The sequence below is a fragment of the Capricornis sumatraensis genome, chromosome 5 (genome assembly GCF_032405125.1).
Source record: "Capricornis sumatraensis isolate serow.1 chromosome 5, serow.2, whole genome shotgun sequence".
NCBI lineage: Eukaryota > Metazoa > Chordata > Mammalia > Artiodactyla > Bovidae > Capricornis > Capricornis sumatraensis.
This window is the reverse complement of record NC_091073.1, coordinates 107,005,991-107,022,460: the sequence shown is the minus strand read 5'-3', so window position 1 is coordinate 107,022,460 and position 16,470 is coordinate 107,005,991. Positions and strand designations below refer to the sequence as shown.

The window sequence follows — 16,470 nt, the reverse complement described above, 5'->3', positions numbered from 1 at the left end:
CTCTGCCCATAGAATTCTCTAGGCAAGAATACTGGAGTGGGTAGCCATTCCCTTCTCCAGGGGATCTTCCCAAGCCAGGGATCAAATCCAGGTCTCCTGCATTGCAGGCAGATTCTTTAGCGTCTGAGCCACCAGAGAAGCCAAGGAGAGCAACATGGGGTGACAGTGTCCTTTGAACTGGGTCATAGACCTTGACCTTCTCCCCAGCCTGCTGTCTGAGTTACTGGCCAACAGGCGACAGCTTCTCTTGCAGCTGCTTGGCTGTTTTAGTTGCAGGAACCCGGAGTACCCCGGATGTCATGTCTGAACAAGTCTGGCGACCATGGCCTCCCATTAGACTTTCCCACTTGTTCCTCCTGAGAAGCGGCAGGTGTGCGTCAAGCCAGCGTCCTGTTCATATGCACTGAAGTATAATGTGTGGTTGATCAACAGCCTGGTTCTCTGTGTTGGTTGGGATGGGGATAAGGGATAGAAAGGAAGAAGATGGTAGGAGAGGAGGAGCAGGCAGGGAGCCGAGTGGTCAGGGAAGGTGGAGCTGGGAGGAGGGAGGAGAACGCACTGGGTCTTTTTTCTCCACTTTGAGACGAAGGGAGCCCGTGGGTCCTTTGCACATTCATAATGACACTAACCTGCCTTGCAGTGCTGGCCCGCAGAGCCGTGCAGGAGTATATCATCACATCCATCAAAGAGGTGTTGAGGACCCACTTTAACCGCGTGGTGGAGCTCAAGGTGGGTCTGCATGGTGTGGAAATCTGGACAGGGAGCTTGGGTGGATTGCACGTCACAGTGGGAGCAGGATATTTGCTTTCCTCTCTCCCCCTCCCTCCTCCTGGTGGATCACTTCTCTTGCTTTGGATCACCCCTCAAATATCCAGTTCTCCAGGGAAGCCTTTCTGACCCCAGACAAGGCCAGGTTTAGTCCATCAGGGGACGTGTTGGCAGAGTGAGAACAAAGGGCTCTAAGACTCGAGTCTAGGGTGATGACCTAAGGATCTTGCTTCCCTTGATTTACATGAAAGGGCTTGGATGAGAGTTTAGAGTGAGTGTGTGTGTTTCTGTGCATTGAGTGAGATGGGTTTCTAGGTGCTTTATGCTGGATGCCTGCTAGTGCCTCCTGTCCCCTGCTGAGCTCACAAAGCCACGTTCTAGGCTGGCACCATCCTGAATGGAGCCATGAGCCACGTGTGGCTGTTGAACATATGGAATGCGGCTTGTCCCGAGTGAGATGTGCTGTCAATGCAAAATAAACACCAGATTTCAGAGACTCAGTGCAAAAGGGAATGCACAGTATCTCATTAATCATGTTTTTGCACTGCCTACAATTGAGATGATATTTCATATATGGTTTAAGTAAAGTGTTCTAAAAATTAATTTCACCTGTTTAGTTTTATATTTTTAAATGTGGCTACTAGAAATTTAAAAATTACATATGTGGCTCACATATTTCTTGTGGATAGCTCTGCTTAATAGAGTCAGTGCTCCTTTTTATGTGGGTTAAATACAATAAAATACCTTGAATTTTTCTGAATTCCTTATTTGGTTCCTGTTTTGACTATTCTTTTTCACAGTCCTTGATCTTGTAATTTTGTGCTTTTGTTGAGAAAGTTGACAGATATGTGAGAGGAATAACTAAAATAAAATTTAAATTATCTCTGAAGCCATACCCCTTCACTTAAAATTATTTTTAAAACTTTATTATTTTTCTTTTTTTTTAATACTGGAGTGGGTAGCCTTTCCCTTCTACAGGGGATCTTCCCAACCCAGGGATCGAACCCAGGTCTCCCGCATTGCGGGTGGATTCTTTACCAGCTGAGCCACAAGGGAAGCCCTAACTTTATTATTTTTCTGCTCAATACAACTTCCTTTAGTTTGAGTTATGTTACCCTCAGATTTTCTAATTAATGTCTTTTGTCTTTATTTTTATAGGTTTATGAACTATTCGCTGACTTCACTTTCCTGGTAACGTCTGGTCCCTTTGTTTACACGGCAATATCTGTCATCAATGTACTTATAAATAGTAAACTTGTACGAGACCAAACTCCTTTAATCTTGGCTGTGAAACCCTCCTTCCTTGTGCCAGAGTCCAGGTTCCAAGTTCAAACAGGTAAGAAGACTTAAGTATAGTTGTTCTGATTTGTAAATAGAATTTCATTTTATTTTTTTATGTTTTAAAATAGTTTGGGGAGGATTGTGTCAAAACTTGTTATTCAGCATTTCAAAAAACTTTATAATGATGTTGAATTTCTAGCTTATATAAAAGTGCACAGAATAATATAATGAACCCCTAGGTACTCATTGTACGGCTTCAACAATTGGTGGCTCAGACAGTGAAGAGTCCGGTTGCAATGCAGGAGACCTGGGTTCAAGCCCTGGGTTGGGAAGCTCCCTGGGTTGTGAAGATCCCTTGGAGGAAGGCATGACAATGCGCTCTAGTATTCTTGCCTGGAGAATCCCCAGGGACAAAGGAATAGTCCACGGGGTTGCAAAGAGCCAGACGCAACTGAGTGACTAACACACAACAGTTTTCAGCTCCTAGCCAGTTTTGTTACATCTTTGTCCCCAGATAAACCCCCTCCTCTCACGTTATTTTGATATGGCCTCGTGTCATCTCATTCATAAATATTTCAGCCTGTGCCTCTAAAAGATAAGACTATTAGGACTTCCCTGGTGGTCCAGAGGTTAAGAATCTGCCTGCCAGTGCAGGGGACACAGGTTCGATCCCTGGTCCAGGAAGATTCCACGTATCATGGGGCAATTAAGCCTGTGTGCCACAGCTACTGAGCCCGCGTTCCATAGTGAGAAGCTTGTGAACTGCAGCTAGAGAGTAGCCTCCACTCTCCACAACTAGAGAAAGCCCACGCTCAGCCATGAAAACCCAGCACAGCCAAAAATAAAAATATAAATTATTAAAAAAAGATAAGACTATTAAACATAAAACATACACATGCATGCATACACACATCTATTCACAATATCATTGTCACACCCCCTGAAATTAACAGTAATTCCTTAATGTCATTTAAATTCTTATTATGGACTTTTAAAAACATATAGAAGTAGAAAGAATACTGTAGTTGGCCCACATATGTGCATACAAACCTAAAAAATCATCAACATTTTCCCAATTTTGTTTATCTCACACAGACTTTTTTGAGGAAGCTAGAGTGTTTTAAAACAATATCAGATACCGTGTCATTTCACCCATACATACTTAAGAATTCATCACTAGTTAATTTATTTATATTTCAAATGTTTCAGTGTTGTATCTTTTGAGGCCCCAGTTGTTATCTTAGATATTTTTCCATTTTAAAATGGTATAAGTCAGCTTCACATTGCTTGTAGTCCTTCGGTACAGTTGGCTTTTCACATTTCCATATGAAACATGTGAATAATACATCATGGACTCCTGTATACTGTTGGTGGGAATGTAAATTGGTGCAGCCACTATGGAAAACAGTATGGAGGTTTCTCAAAAAACTGAAAATAGAACTACCATATGACCCAGCAGTTCCACTCTTGGATGTGTATCCAAAAAAAATGAAAACACTAATTCAAAAAGATACATACACCTCAGTGTTCATAGCAGCATTGTTTTCAATAACCCAAGACATAGAAGCACCCAAGTGCCTGTCAACAGATGAATGGATGAAGATGTGATATGTATGTGTGTGTACATGTATATAATGGTGATGCTAAGTCATGTCAGACTCTTTGCAAACCCACGGACTGTAACCCGCCAGGCTCCTCTGTCCATGTGAACTTCCCGGCAAGAATACTGGAGTGGGTTGCCATTTATTCCTCCAGGGAGTCTTCCTGACACAGGGTTTGAACCTGTGTCTCCTGTGTCTCCTGCATTGGCAGGTAGATTCTTTACTGCTGGGCCACCTGGGAATCCCTATGTATTTATATACTACTCAGCCATAAAAAGGAATGAAAAATTTGCCATTTGCAAGAACATGGATGGACTTAGAGGGTATTATTCTAAGTGAAATTAAGTTAGACAGAGAAAGACAAATACTCTGTCTTTGTGAATAAAACAGAAAAGAAATAGACTCATAGAGAACAAACTAGTATTTACAAGCGGAGAGAACCAAGGGTGGGGACAGTATAGATGTAAGAGATTAAGGGGTTGTGAACAACTATGAGTAAAATAAATAAGCTACAAGGGTGTATTGTATAACACAGGGAATATAGCTAGTATTTTACAACTATCAATGAAATATAACCTTTAAAAATTGTGAATCAGTGTGTTGTACACTTGAAACTTACATAATCATGTACGTCAACTATCCTTCAGTAAGCTAATAATTTTATAGAGCTTAACCGTGCACTATGGGACAGAGTTCATTGATTTAGAGACTGTTTTGTCCCTCTCCTCATTTTAAATACTCAAGAAACACCTAGTTCAGGGGACTTTGTTGCTGTCCTTCTTTTCAGTACTCCAGTTTGTGCCTCAGAGTGTGGACACCGGCTTCTGCAACTTCACCCAGCGCATCGAGAAAGGCCTGATGATAGCGCTCTCAGAAGTGAGAAAACACCACCAGGGGAGGTATAACCTCACGGTGCAGGTGAGAATAGCCTTGAGTGCAGAACAAGATGCTTTATCGTTTAAAGAGGAACCCGTTTCTTAATGTTTTGTTTCAGACACACCGAACTCTTACTAATTCACTCTGGCAGAGGAGATTCGGTTCTCATGGATTAGAGAGCATCTCTTTCCATGGCAATGAGCCCACAGAGCATGAACAGGCTAAGTATGTTTGAAAGATTGCAGAGTGGCACAGTAACCAGGGAGCTCAGATATGGCGAGCTGAAGAGAGATGAGCCTACGTGGGAGATGTAAGAATGTTCTAAAAAAGAACAGTATCAACTTAAATATCCAATGAGGGGAATGCCTGAATACACTGGAGTTTCATAGTATGGAATTTCATTTCATGGAATACCATGAAATGCAGTGCTTCACTGTATGAACAGAATATAGTACCTATCAAAGAACAGGCTTTGTACTACATAGAAACTGATGCTTTTACGTTTCTCTGATATTTATTCCTCCATATTCTTTGTTTTTTCTTTTTTGAATTCATCTTAAAAAGATCTTGGTGATCCTGGATCCCCCATGCATATTTCTTACTTTTTCCATCTCTCTCTCTCTCTTTAATATTTATTTATGTATTTTTGGCTGTGTCAGGTCTTAGTTGCAGCATGCGGGATCTTTTATTGTGGTGTACAGGCTCTTCATTGCGGTGTGAGGGCTTCTCTCTAGTTGTGGCACAGGCAGGCTCAGTAGTTGAGGCTCACGGGCTTCATTGTCCTGCGACATGTGGGATCTTAGTTCCCCGACCAGGAATCAAACCCAAGTCCCCTGCATTGGAAGGTGGATTCTTAACCACTGGACCACCAGGGAAGTCCCTCTACCTCTTTTTGAAATTCCCTACTTTTACAGATTTCTAAATCTTGTCCTTCTGGTTATTGATGTAGTCTTCAGCTGTGTTCATTACGTTTTTCATTTCCTCTATTGAATTTTCCTTTAGCTATCATTTGTTTTTTTTTTTTTTTTTTTAAATTTTAAAATCTTTAATTCTTACATGTGTTCCCAAACATGAAACCCCCTCCCATCTCCCTCCCCATAACATCTCTGTGGGTGATCCCCATGCACCAGCCCCAATCATGCTGTATCCTGCGTCAGACATAGACTGGCGATTCAATTCTTACATGATAGTATACATGATAGAATGCCATTCTCCCAAATCATCCTGCCCTCTCCCTCTCTCTCTGAGTCCAAAAGTCCGTTATACACAGCTGTGTCTTTTTTCCTGTCTTGCATACAGGGTCGTCATTGCCATCTTTCTAAATTCCATATATATGTGTTAGTATACTGTATTGGTGTTTTTCTTTCTGGCTTACTTCACTCTGTATAATCGGCTCCAGTTTCATCCATCTCATCAGAACTGATTCAAATGAATTCTTTTTAACGGCTGAGTAATACTCCATCGTGTATATGTACCAAAGCTTCCTTATCCATTCATCTGCTGATGGACATCTAGGTTGTTTCCATGTCCTGGCTATTATAAACAGTGCTGCGATGAACATTGGGGTACATGTGTCTCTTTCAATTCTGGTTTCCTCGGTGTGTATACCCAGCAGTGGGATTGCTGGGTCATAAGGTAGTTCTATTTGCAATTTTTTAAGGAATCTCCACACTGTTCTCCATAGTGGCTGTACTAGTTTGCATTCCCACCAACAGTGTAGGAGGGTTCCCTTTTCTCCACACCCTCTCCAGCATTTGTTGCTTGCAGATTTTTGGATCGCAGCCTTTCTGACTGGTGTGAAGTGGTACCTCATTGTGGTTTTGATTTGCATTTCTCTGATAATGAGTGATGTTGAGCATCTTTTCATGTGTTTGTTAGCCATCCGTATGTCTTCTTTGGAGAAATGTCTATTTAGTTCTTTGGCCCATTTTTTGATTGGGTCGTTTATTTTTCTGGAATTGAGCTGCATAAGTTGCTTGTATATTTTTGAGATTAGTTGTTTGTCAGTTGCTTCATTTGCTATTATTTTCTCCCATTCAGAAGGCTGTCTTTTCACCTTGCTTATAGTTTCCTTTGTTGTGCAGAAGCTTTTAATTTTAATTAGATCCCATTTGTTTATTTTTGCTTTTATTTCCAGAATTCTGGGAGGTGGATCATAGAGGATCCTGCTGTGATTTATGTCTGAGAGTGTTTTGCCTATATTCTCCTCTAGGAGTTTTATAGTTTCTGGTCTTACATTTAGATCTTTAATCCATTTTGAGTTTATTTTTGTGTGCGGTGTTAGAAAGTGATCTAGTTTCATTCTTTTACAAGTGGTTGACCAGTTTTCCCAGCACCACTTGTTAAAGAGATTGTCTTTACTCCATTGTATATTCTTGCCTCCTTTGTCAAAGATAAGGTGTCCATATGTGTGTGGATTTATCTCTGGGCTTTCTATTTTGTTCCATTGATCTATATGTCTGTCTTTGTGCCAGTACCATACTGTTTTGATGACTGTGGCTTTGTAGTAGAGCCTGAAGTCAGGCAAGTTGATTCCTCCAGTTCCATTCTTCTTTCTCAAGATTGCTTTGGCTATTCGAGGTTTTTTGTATTTCCATACAAATCTTGAAATTATTTGTTCTAGTTCTGTGAAAAATATGGCTGGTAGCTTGATAGGGATTGCGTTGAATTTGTAAATTGCTTTGGGTAGTATACTCATTTTCACTATATTGATTCTTCCAATCCATGAACATGGTATATTTCTCCATCTATTAGTGTCCTCTTTGATTTCTTTCATCAGTGTTTTATAGTTTTCTATATATAGGTCTTTAGTTTCTTTGGGTAGATATATTCCTAAGTATTTTATTCTTTTTGTTGCAATGGTGAATGGAATTGTTTCCTTAATTTCTTTTTCTACTTTCTCATTATTAGTGTATAGGAATGCAAGGGATTTCTGTGTGTTGATTTTATATCCTGCAACTTTACTATATTCATTGATGAGCTCTAGTAATTTTCTGGTGGAGTCTTTAGGGTTTTCCATGTAGAGGATCATGTCATCTGCAAACAGTGAGAGTTTTACTTCTTCTTTTCCAATTTGGATTCCTTTTATTTCTTTTTCTGCTCTGATTGCTGTGGCCAAAACTTCCAGAACTATGTTGAATAGTAGCGGTGAAAGTGGACACCCTTGTCTTGTTCCTGACTTTAGGGGAAATGCTTTCAATTTTTCACCATTAAGGATAATGTTTGCTGTGGGTTTGTCATATATAGCTTTTATTATGTTGAGGTATGTTCCTTCTATTCCTGCTTTCTGGAGAGTTTTTATCATAAATGGATGTTGAATTTTGTCAAAGGCCTTCTCTGCATCTATTGAGATAATCATATGGTTTTTATTTTTCAATTTGTTAATGTGGTGAATTACATTGATTGATTTGCGGATATTGAAGAATCCTTGCATCCCTGGGATAAAGCCCACTTGGTCATGGTGTATGATCTTTTTAATATGTTGTTGGATTCTGATTGCTAGAATTTTGTTGAGGATTTTTGCATCTATGTTCATCAGTGATATTGGCCTGTAGTTTTCTTTTTTTGTGACATCTTTGTCAGGTTTTGGTATTAGGGTGATGGTGGCCTCATAGAATGAGTTTGGAAGTTTACCTTCCTCTGCAATTTTCTGGAAGAGTTTGAGTAGGATAGGTGTTAGCTCTTCTCGAAATTTTTGGTAGAATTCAGCTGTGAAGCCGTCTGGACCTGGGCTTTTGTTTGCTGGAAGATTTCTGATTTGTTTTTCATTGTTATTTGCTCTTTGTTTCATTGCAGGCTTCCTATAATAATGCAGGCTTGTCTTGAATGATGTTGCAATATTCCCTTGAAAGTTTCTGAGGCTGTTAATTAGAATTTTTAATAAGTTGTCTTCCATGTCCTAAGTTTTCTCTGCATTCTTTGCCATTGTTCTGTGTTTATCTTGGGTCTTCACTTTCATGCTGTTAGTTTTCTGTAAACATCTGCTGGCCGTTAGTGGTTGTCTTTAGGAATGAGGAAGAAGGTGGTTTTAGCACCTTGTTCATCTTTCCCCTTCAGCTGTAGAGTCTGTGTCTATATCAGCCCTCTCTCCTGATAGAGTTCCCTGGAGCCCCAGGTACCAGGCAGTATGTGGTCAGGGGCAGGCGACTGTCGTATGAGATGAGGAGGTTGTATCCTGGGGATGGGGTGTGTTGATGTATTTTTCATGGCAGAACAGCTCCTTCTTTCACGCTTTTTCCTTCTTTGTCTCTTGTGTGCACTGTGGTTATTTTCACCCACCTTCCTGCTTAGAGGCTGCCCCACAACAGGTCTTGGGCCCTCTCAGACCAGGAGCTCATCTTCCTCAGGGAGCAGTTCTTCTGCTTCCTGGGGTAAAGCTGGGGCTGCCAGCCCTTCTGAGTTGGCCTGGGTGTGACGTGGGAAGGGAGAGGGGTGGGAGATACCTGAATCAGTTGTTGGCACCCAGTCTTTACCTAGTGACCCCAGTGGCTGTCCTGCAGCCCACTCTGGTCTCAGTTCCTACAGATCTCTGGGAGGAGGCCTCCTGGGGCCTCTGGAGGAGACCCTTCTCAGACCACTGTGGTCTGTGCATGTGTGTGTGGGGGTCTTGGTTCCCTCTGTTCTGCTTTGTATCAACATGATTCCCACCCTGTCTCCAGCTTCCAGTAATTTGACAGAATCTCTGGTTTTCTTCTTTTCTCAGTGTCTTTGTAGATTTATTCCCCTTTGTTCATCTTATTCTTATTTCAGTGGGATTTGGGATGGGAACAAAAAGGGGAAGAACTATAAATACATGTGCTCAGTTCTCTACTTAATGTAAAAAATGTTTTCAGTAAACTGAGGGTTTAAAATTATTACAAAAGGGAACCTGGTTGTGAAGCCAATTACTTTTCCTTGAAAAATATTCTTTAAAAAAAAAATTGGTAAGGGAAATTGTAAGAGAGAAATCATAGTCAGGCTTTTAGCTAGATGTTTTAATTTATCTTAGAAACTTATTCCAATTTCTTTCTTTCAGATCTTGAATATCACTGTGGGATCTTCGAGGCTGGCTCCTCACCGGGGCCCGGTGAACATCATCTTTGCTGTCAGAGGCTCGCAGGGGTTTCTGAACGGATCTGAAGTGAGCGAGCTACTCAGAAACCTGAGCGTGGTGGAGTTCAGTTTCTACCTGGGGTACCCGGTGCTGCAGATTGCCGAACGTGAGTGGTGCTCTCTTGGGGAACGTGGCTGCGAGCGCTTGCGTTGGTGGACCTCTTCAAACAGAATAGCTAGCAGAAATCCAGAATATAAATCAGATAAAACTGGAGCTTCTCAGATCATGTGGGGGTGGGCCTCCAGAGCCCTCCTCTCCCCCTAGGCTTGCTTTGTTATTCTCTTTAGAGAGCCAAGGGTGCTATCCAAGATTATACCAGTCCTGGAAGAGGTGAAACCAGAGGGACTGAGTAACAGATCTGTGGTTACCAGGGGTGAAGGATGTGAGGAAAGCAGCTTGGAGTAGGGGCAGGGGGTAGTGATGAGAGTATCTTGTATATTATGGTGGTGGTTACACACCTCTATGCACTTGTCAAAACCCATAAAACTATTAGGTTGGTGCAAAAGTAATTGCGGTTTTGCATTGTTGAACATCGCCATTTGACATCAGAATACCTTCTTAAATAAATTTGGTTATGTTATACATCATTTTAATGCCCATTTCTCGCTTTATGTTTTTTTTGCTAGTGACTTGTTACTGGCTGTGTATTTTATATTTATTTTAGACTATGGAAATGATGTTAAACAAAAAGCAAATTTGAGTGATTTCCTTATTTGAGTTCAAAATGGATCGTAAAGCAGCAGAGACAACTCACAACATCAACAAAGCATTTGGCCAAAGACCTGCTAATGGATGTACAGTGCAGTGGTGGTTCAAGAAGTTTTGCAAAGGAGAGGAAAGCCTTGAAGATGAGGAATGTGGTTCGGAAGTTGACAGTGGCCAGTTGAGAGCCATCAACAAATCTGATCCTTTTCCAACTACACAAGAAGTTGCTGAAGAACTCAACATTGACGATTTTACAGTCATTAGCTATTTGAAGCAAATTGGAAAGGTGGGAAAGCTCGGCAAGTGGGTGCCTTGTGAGCTGACTGAAAATAAAAAACAAATTGTCATTTTGAAGTGTCCTCTTATTCTGGACAACAACAGTGAACCATTTCTCAATCGGATTGTGTCATGGGTTGAAAAGTGGATTTTATATGACAACCAGCAGTGACTAGCTCAGTGGCTGGACCAAGAAGAAGCTCCAAAGTACTTCCCAAAGCCAGACTTGTACCAAAAAAGTCAGTGTCACTGTTTGGTGGTCTGCTGCTGGTCTGATCCACTACAGCTTTCTGAATCCTGGCGAAACCATTCCGTCTGAGAAGTATGCTCAGCAAATTGATGAGGTACCCTGAAAACTGCAGCCAGCTTTGGTCAACAGAAAGGGCCCAGTTCTTTTCCCCAAAAACACCTGACCACATGTCACACAACCAATGTTTCAAAAGTTGAATGAATTGGGCTATGAAGTTTTGCCTCATCTGCCATATTCACCTGATCTCTTGGCAACCAACTACCACTTCTTCAAGCATCTTGACAACTTTCTGCAGAGAAAATGCTTCCACAACTAGCAGGATGCAGAAAATGCTTTCCAAGAGTTCATCAGATCCTGAAGCATGGATTTTCACACTACAGGAATGAACAAACTTATTCCTCATTGGCAAAGATGTGTTGATTGTAATGGTTCCTATTTTGATTAATAAAGATGTGTTTGAGCCTAGTTATAATGAATTAAAAATCATGGTCCAAAACCGCAATTATGCTTGCACCAACCTAAATATACAGCAAAAAGACCAAGGTTTACTGTGTGTACATTTAAGAAGAAAAAAGAAACAGAAATGAAAACCAACAAAACCTTCCTTCCTGGTGGAAACAGTTCAATTCACAGTACAAAGGAAGTGGAGTCGGGATAGGGGAAATATTTACTTCCAAAAAACAGTAGATTCCAGAGTTGAAGTCAAGGAAAAAAAAAAGATATCAAATTCTTTTTCAGAATGGAACAGCCAGATGGCTTAATGATTATTACTGTGTTCTGTGTTAGTCGCTCAGTCGTGTTGACTCTTTGCAACCCCATGGACTGTAGCCTGCAAGGCTCCTCTGTCCATGGGATTGTCTAGGTAAGAATACTGGAGGGGGTAGCCATGCTTTCCTTCTGGAGATTTCCCGACCCAGGGATCGAACCCAGGTCTCCCGCATTGCAGGCATATTCCTTCCCATTTGAGCTACCTGGGAAGCCCTTATTGTATTTTAGTGTAGTGTTAATTAAATGAAAAAGAATAACTTGTAAAATGCAGAAGTAGACAGGGATGAAATTGTTATTTACGAATAGCAACTTGCAGTGATACATTATGCAGGTATGGATGAACTAATAGGTATGCCGGACATTGGGTCACTGTACCCTGGCTGAGTCATTGCTGGGAATTTCCAGGGCTCTGAGGAACATGGAGTGAAAGCTGGTTGCTCTGGAACTGTGACATTTCAAGGGGAACTTATGGGTGAGCTCTGTGAAACAGTGTCCCATGATGTCGCCCTTTCTTTCCTTTTCTCCCTCTTTCTCCTAGAGGCTGACATGCTCAGGACCCTGTCACTTCTCTGCCTTCACCCCAGCCTGGCACCCTAGCCTTGCTCCCACAGACAGAGCTGATTAGTGAAGGAGAGATGGCATATTGTGACTTTATCCCTTGCTCCCTAGAACACTCACCTTTCTGACTGTTGCAAACATGTTTTTTTTTTTTTTTTTAACAGATCTTTCTCCTTTTTTAACTCTTTCCTTCTTATAGCCTTCCAGTACCCGCAGCTCAACTTATCTCAGCTGTTGAAGTCCTCCTGGGTAAGAACAGGTATGTTTAACTTACATAATGTTTTGAGAAACTGTACGAGAAGCCCGTACTGGTGTATTGAGAGGGACACCGCCTTTCCTGTTTCTGAGTCCTAAATTCAGGGCAACATGTACCTTAGATTCTTGGCAAAGAATGAATGAGAAAAGGGATTCAGATTCTACCGTGAGAATATGTCCCACTGAGTTATGGCACAGAAAGGGTTGGCTTTCTTTAAAATTCATACGTCAAGTCCAGGACAAAATCTAAGAGGAATTGACAGTCTTCTGACCAGAGCAGGACAAGGTTCCAAAGCAAGGATCTCTTCTTTTCCCCTAAAAGCCTCATATTTCTGGTTTGACAAGGACAAATAAGGTAACTTGGTGAGCAGTTAAGAAGCATGTTTTAAAGTCTTGTAGGCCTGGGTCAGATATTCATAGCCATGGAATTGCAGATAAAGGGTTTCTAACTTGGGACACAAAAGAGTAAAAGACGCCCAGCCTGTGACAGTGTGGGAGCAGCCTGGTACGTCACTGGTCGTGGGAGGAAGCTTGCAAAGTGGGGATCATCACTATGGACAGGTTCCTGGGCCCTGCAGTTCTCATTGCTCATGTACAACATAATGCCTGATAAAGGCCCCACCTCTTTGCATGGTACAGTGGCCTTATTTTTGAAATAATTTTCCTAGCGGTTAAGTGACTTGCACATGGTCCTATCTCAAAGGGAATTTGAGCCAGTTTTGGCTGAGAAACTCAGACTTTTTTCTTCTATATCATGCTGAGAAGCCGTTGTCTGTTTAGATAATCCAGATGTCTGAACACAGGCTTCCTTATCTCAAATCAGTTAATGAGTCTGAATCTTGAGTCAAGATAGAATATGAGCTCAGACCATTTACAGAAATTCTGGAATCAGTGCAGACAAAACATTTGATCTTGTGTAGGAACTCTCAGCTCCAAAGCTCCTGCATTGCTCAACTCCTGGGACTTCTGGCTACCAGTCTTTGTGAACTTTAGAGATAAGACCCGTGACCTACCCTCCTGAGGCTCTCCCGCACCCCATTCGTCTTCCCTCTTTCCCCTTTTAATGTCTCCTTCCTAGGGATTGGCATTTTATAGTAAGCCTGTGTTAATTTCCTTTACACACACTCTTTCCTCTCCACTGTTAACTTGTTTGGGGGCCTGTGTGTGTTTCGCCTTAAATGTAGTCCTCCTGGGTGTTGTTGAGAAGCAACTCCAGAATGAAGTGTTTCAAGCTGAGATGGAGCGCAAGCTGGCCCAGCTGCTCAGTGAAGTTTCCACCAGAAGGCGGATGTGGAGAAGGGCCACCATCGCTGCTGGGAACAACATGGTGCAGGTAAAGAGAAGGCCAGAGGAGGAGGGAGGGGAAGGAGAGAGGAGCCGTCTAAAAATGGGCCACGTTTTCACGCAAATGGAAAATGCCAGGAGAAAAATCTTGATAAATAGACTGATTGCTGTCTTAAGCAACAGTGAATGTGTCAGCATTTCGGTTTCGCTAGAGTCTGGACAGATACTTCCCGAGTGCTTAATAACTGATCAGTGCAGCAAATGGCCTTGTGGGGACCACAAAGAATGTATAAGTGGATTGCCGCTGGATGACCTGATTTTGTGGAATGGTGCACATTATTGATAGCATTGTAGAGATAAATCATTCAGCTGTGAGAGGCCTTGCGAGACGGGAAAGAGGAAATGTACTGTCCTCTATCCCAGCACTCTGTCTTCCCCACCTCCCGCCAGCCCTGGTTGTCTCTTGTTACCCAAACTGTCTTCATTACATAAACTGGCAGAAAGGTTGCAATGACAAATCCATTTGAATCAAAACGTGACCCATTTAAAAATGCACATGCTCAAGAGTTGAGGGTTGGGGCTGTAATGAATTCCCATCTTGATATGAATTATGTTATTTTGGATTTTCATCTTTACCAAATGCTGACTTTTAAAGCTAGGGAAATGGGATATTTAGAGCTATGTCATTTCAGAGACAAGAAGCCAGGGTGAAACCCCAGCGTGCAGAGACGTGGAGGCTGGTGGTTTAGAGGCTTTAGAGAGAAAGATATGAAGCTGACACTTGGGTGGGGAGCTGGCCATTTTGCTGAGAACTGGCATCACCATCATCCCTCAGCTCTTTTACCAAGTTTTCCCCTGTAAATGTTGCTCTTTATTTTCCCTCCCAGAAAGGTGGTTGTTAGGTTTCTAAACTAGTTTCTTTGCCAGATGCTATAGAATATGGAGAAATTGAAAAACTTAAAAAAAAAAAAAGAGAGCAGTATTAAACAAATAACTGTAATACTAAGAATAAAAATGAACATAAAAAGCCTTGCCTTATTTAGCAGCCTTGGCTTCATAGAGCTCAAGGTCTGGGTGAAGGTTAATTTATGCACATAAAATAGCTATAGAGGACCATAAAATTCCATAATGATATGCTTAATTAGTTGTGCAAGTTCCCTAAGATAGAAATGCGGAATATGTGAAAGTTAACCAAGTCATCCTAGGCTAATGGTGCCATCTAATGAATTGCTTAGAAAACATACCCTACATGTCTTCCACTTTAGAGTGACCAAACATGGAGACGTAGGGAAGGATTTATGTACAACCAGGACTCTTCATCAAAACATAATGCTATGGCTGATTCATGTTGATGTTTGGCAGAAACCAATGCAATATTATAAACTAATAAATAAATTTAATTAAAAAAAAAGAAAAAAGACCATAATCTGTAAAGACCCTGTTGTATAGCACGTGGAACTCTCCTCAGTGTTATGTGCCAGCCTGGATGGGAGGGGAGTTTGGGAGAGAATGGGTTCATGTTTTATATGTATGGTTTAGTGCTTTTGCTGTTCACCTGAAACTACCACAATGTTGTTAATCTGCTATACCTCAACACAAAGTATTTTTGGTGTTAAAATTAAAAAAAACCATAATGTGTAAAAGTGAAAGTATTAAAACAAACTCAAAGTCCAGCAATTAGAGAATGGGCAAATAAACTGTAGTGAAATCTTTATGTTAGAATGTCCCATTATCATTTTTTTTTAAATTCGTGAGAGAATATAGAAAAAAGCTCAAGTAAAAAGAGGCTGCAAATGAATATATGCAGTGTAATCCAAATATTAATGTACATGTTATTAAAAAAGTGATGGGGAGAATATGCCAAAATATTTGCAATGATTTTCTTTGGTTGATCGAGTTTCAGGTGATTTTTGTTATATTCTTTATCCTTATTTTTCTGTTCTTCAAAATTTCTCCAATGAGCATATAATTTGTATAGTTGAATATGTGATTTTGATCAGAAAATATTTTAAAAAAATAAAATAGAAAATGTTGCCCCAAATGATTAATGTCACAGCCTGGTTTTATGGATTTCAGATATTAATATGATAAGTCATCTAGAAAGGATGTTGGGATTAGATTTTACAGACTGTTACTTTCAGATTGGAGAAGCATGTAGCATTTTTAATCAAGGTAGATGTCACTGGATATTTAGGTGTATGGTTTCTGCAAGAAGAAGCATTTCTAAAACTTATCCGAGCTTTACAATGGAATAAGTAGGCCCATAGGTAGACAGGCAGGTGGATATAATCTGCTATGTTTCAGTAGCCCTTTATAGTATTCCATCCTAAGGCTAATGAAAATCAGCTACTACAGCACAGTTCTGAGGGAGGAGGTAGGTGGTTAGGGAGCAGAAGTGGTCAAGGAACTAGCCTAGAAGCAAATGAAGGGCTGAACAGGTGAGCCGTTCTTAAGATGTAGAGGTATAAAGAATAGATTCTCCAGGGACAAGAGTTTGGACCTATGTAAAGGATCATTATACATGATATGGAAGTAGGCGTTCACAATGAAATCATGAAATAGTGGCCCAAAGTTTGCCAAAAGTTTCCAGTGGTGAAGAAAGAGGCCAACAGCCATGTCCAGAGCACAGGGCACTATTACAGTTCTGTGTTGTGGCTAGAAAAGTAGCAGCTACGTTTTGCCAATGGCAAATGTAGAGACCAGACATTCAAATTACATGTCTAAAATAGAGGGCTTGGGGTTACCGTTGATCATTC

General features: G+C 41.1%; 1 protein-coding gene across 3 annotated transcripts in view; it reads left to right on the top strand.

The window, feature by feature from the left end:
* The window catches only part of KIAA1549 (KIAA1549 ortholog), a 123,123-nt gene that overhangs the window by 47,798 nt on the left and 58,855 nt on the right, over positions 1-16,470 (top strand). For all 3 annotated transcript variants that reach the window (XM_068973185.1, XM_068973184.1, XM_068973183.1), the window contains exons 3-8: positions 641-729; positions 1,927-2,104; positions 4,438-4,568; positions 9,541-9,724; positions 12,375-12,434; positions 13,615-13,763. In XM_068973185.1, coding sequence (XP_068829286.1) covers positions 641-729; positions 1,927-2,104; positions 4,438-4,568; positions 9,541-9,724; positions 12,375-12,434; positions 13,615-13,763 — 791 coding nt within the window. The remainder of the gene's footprint in view (positions 1-640; positions 730-1,926; positions 2,105-4,437; positions 4,569-9,540; positions 9,725-12,374; positions 12,435-13,614; positions 13,764-16,470) is intronic.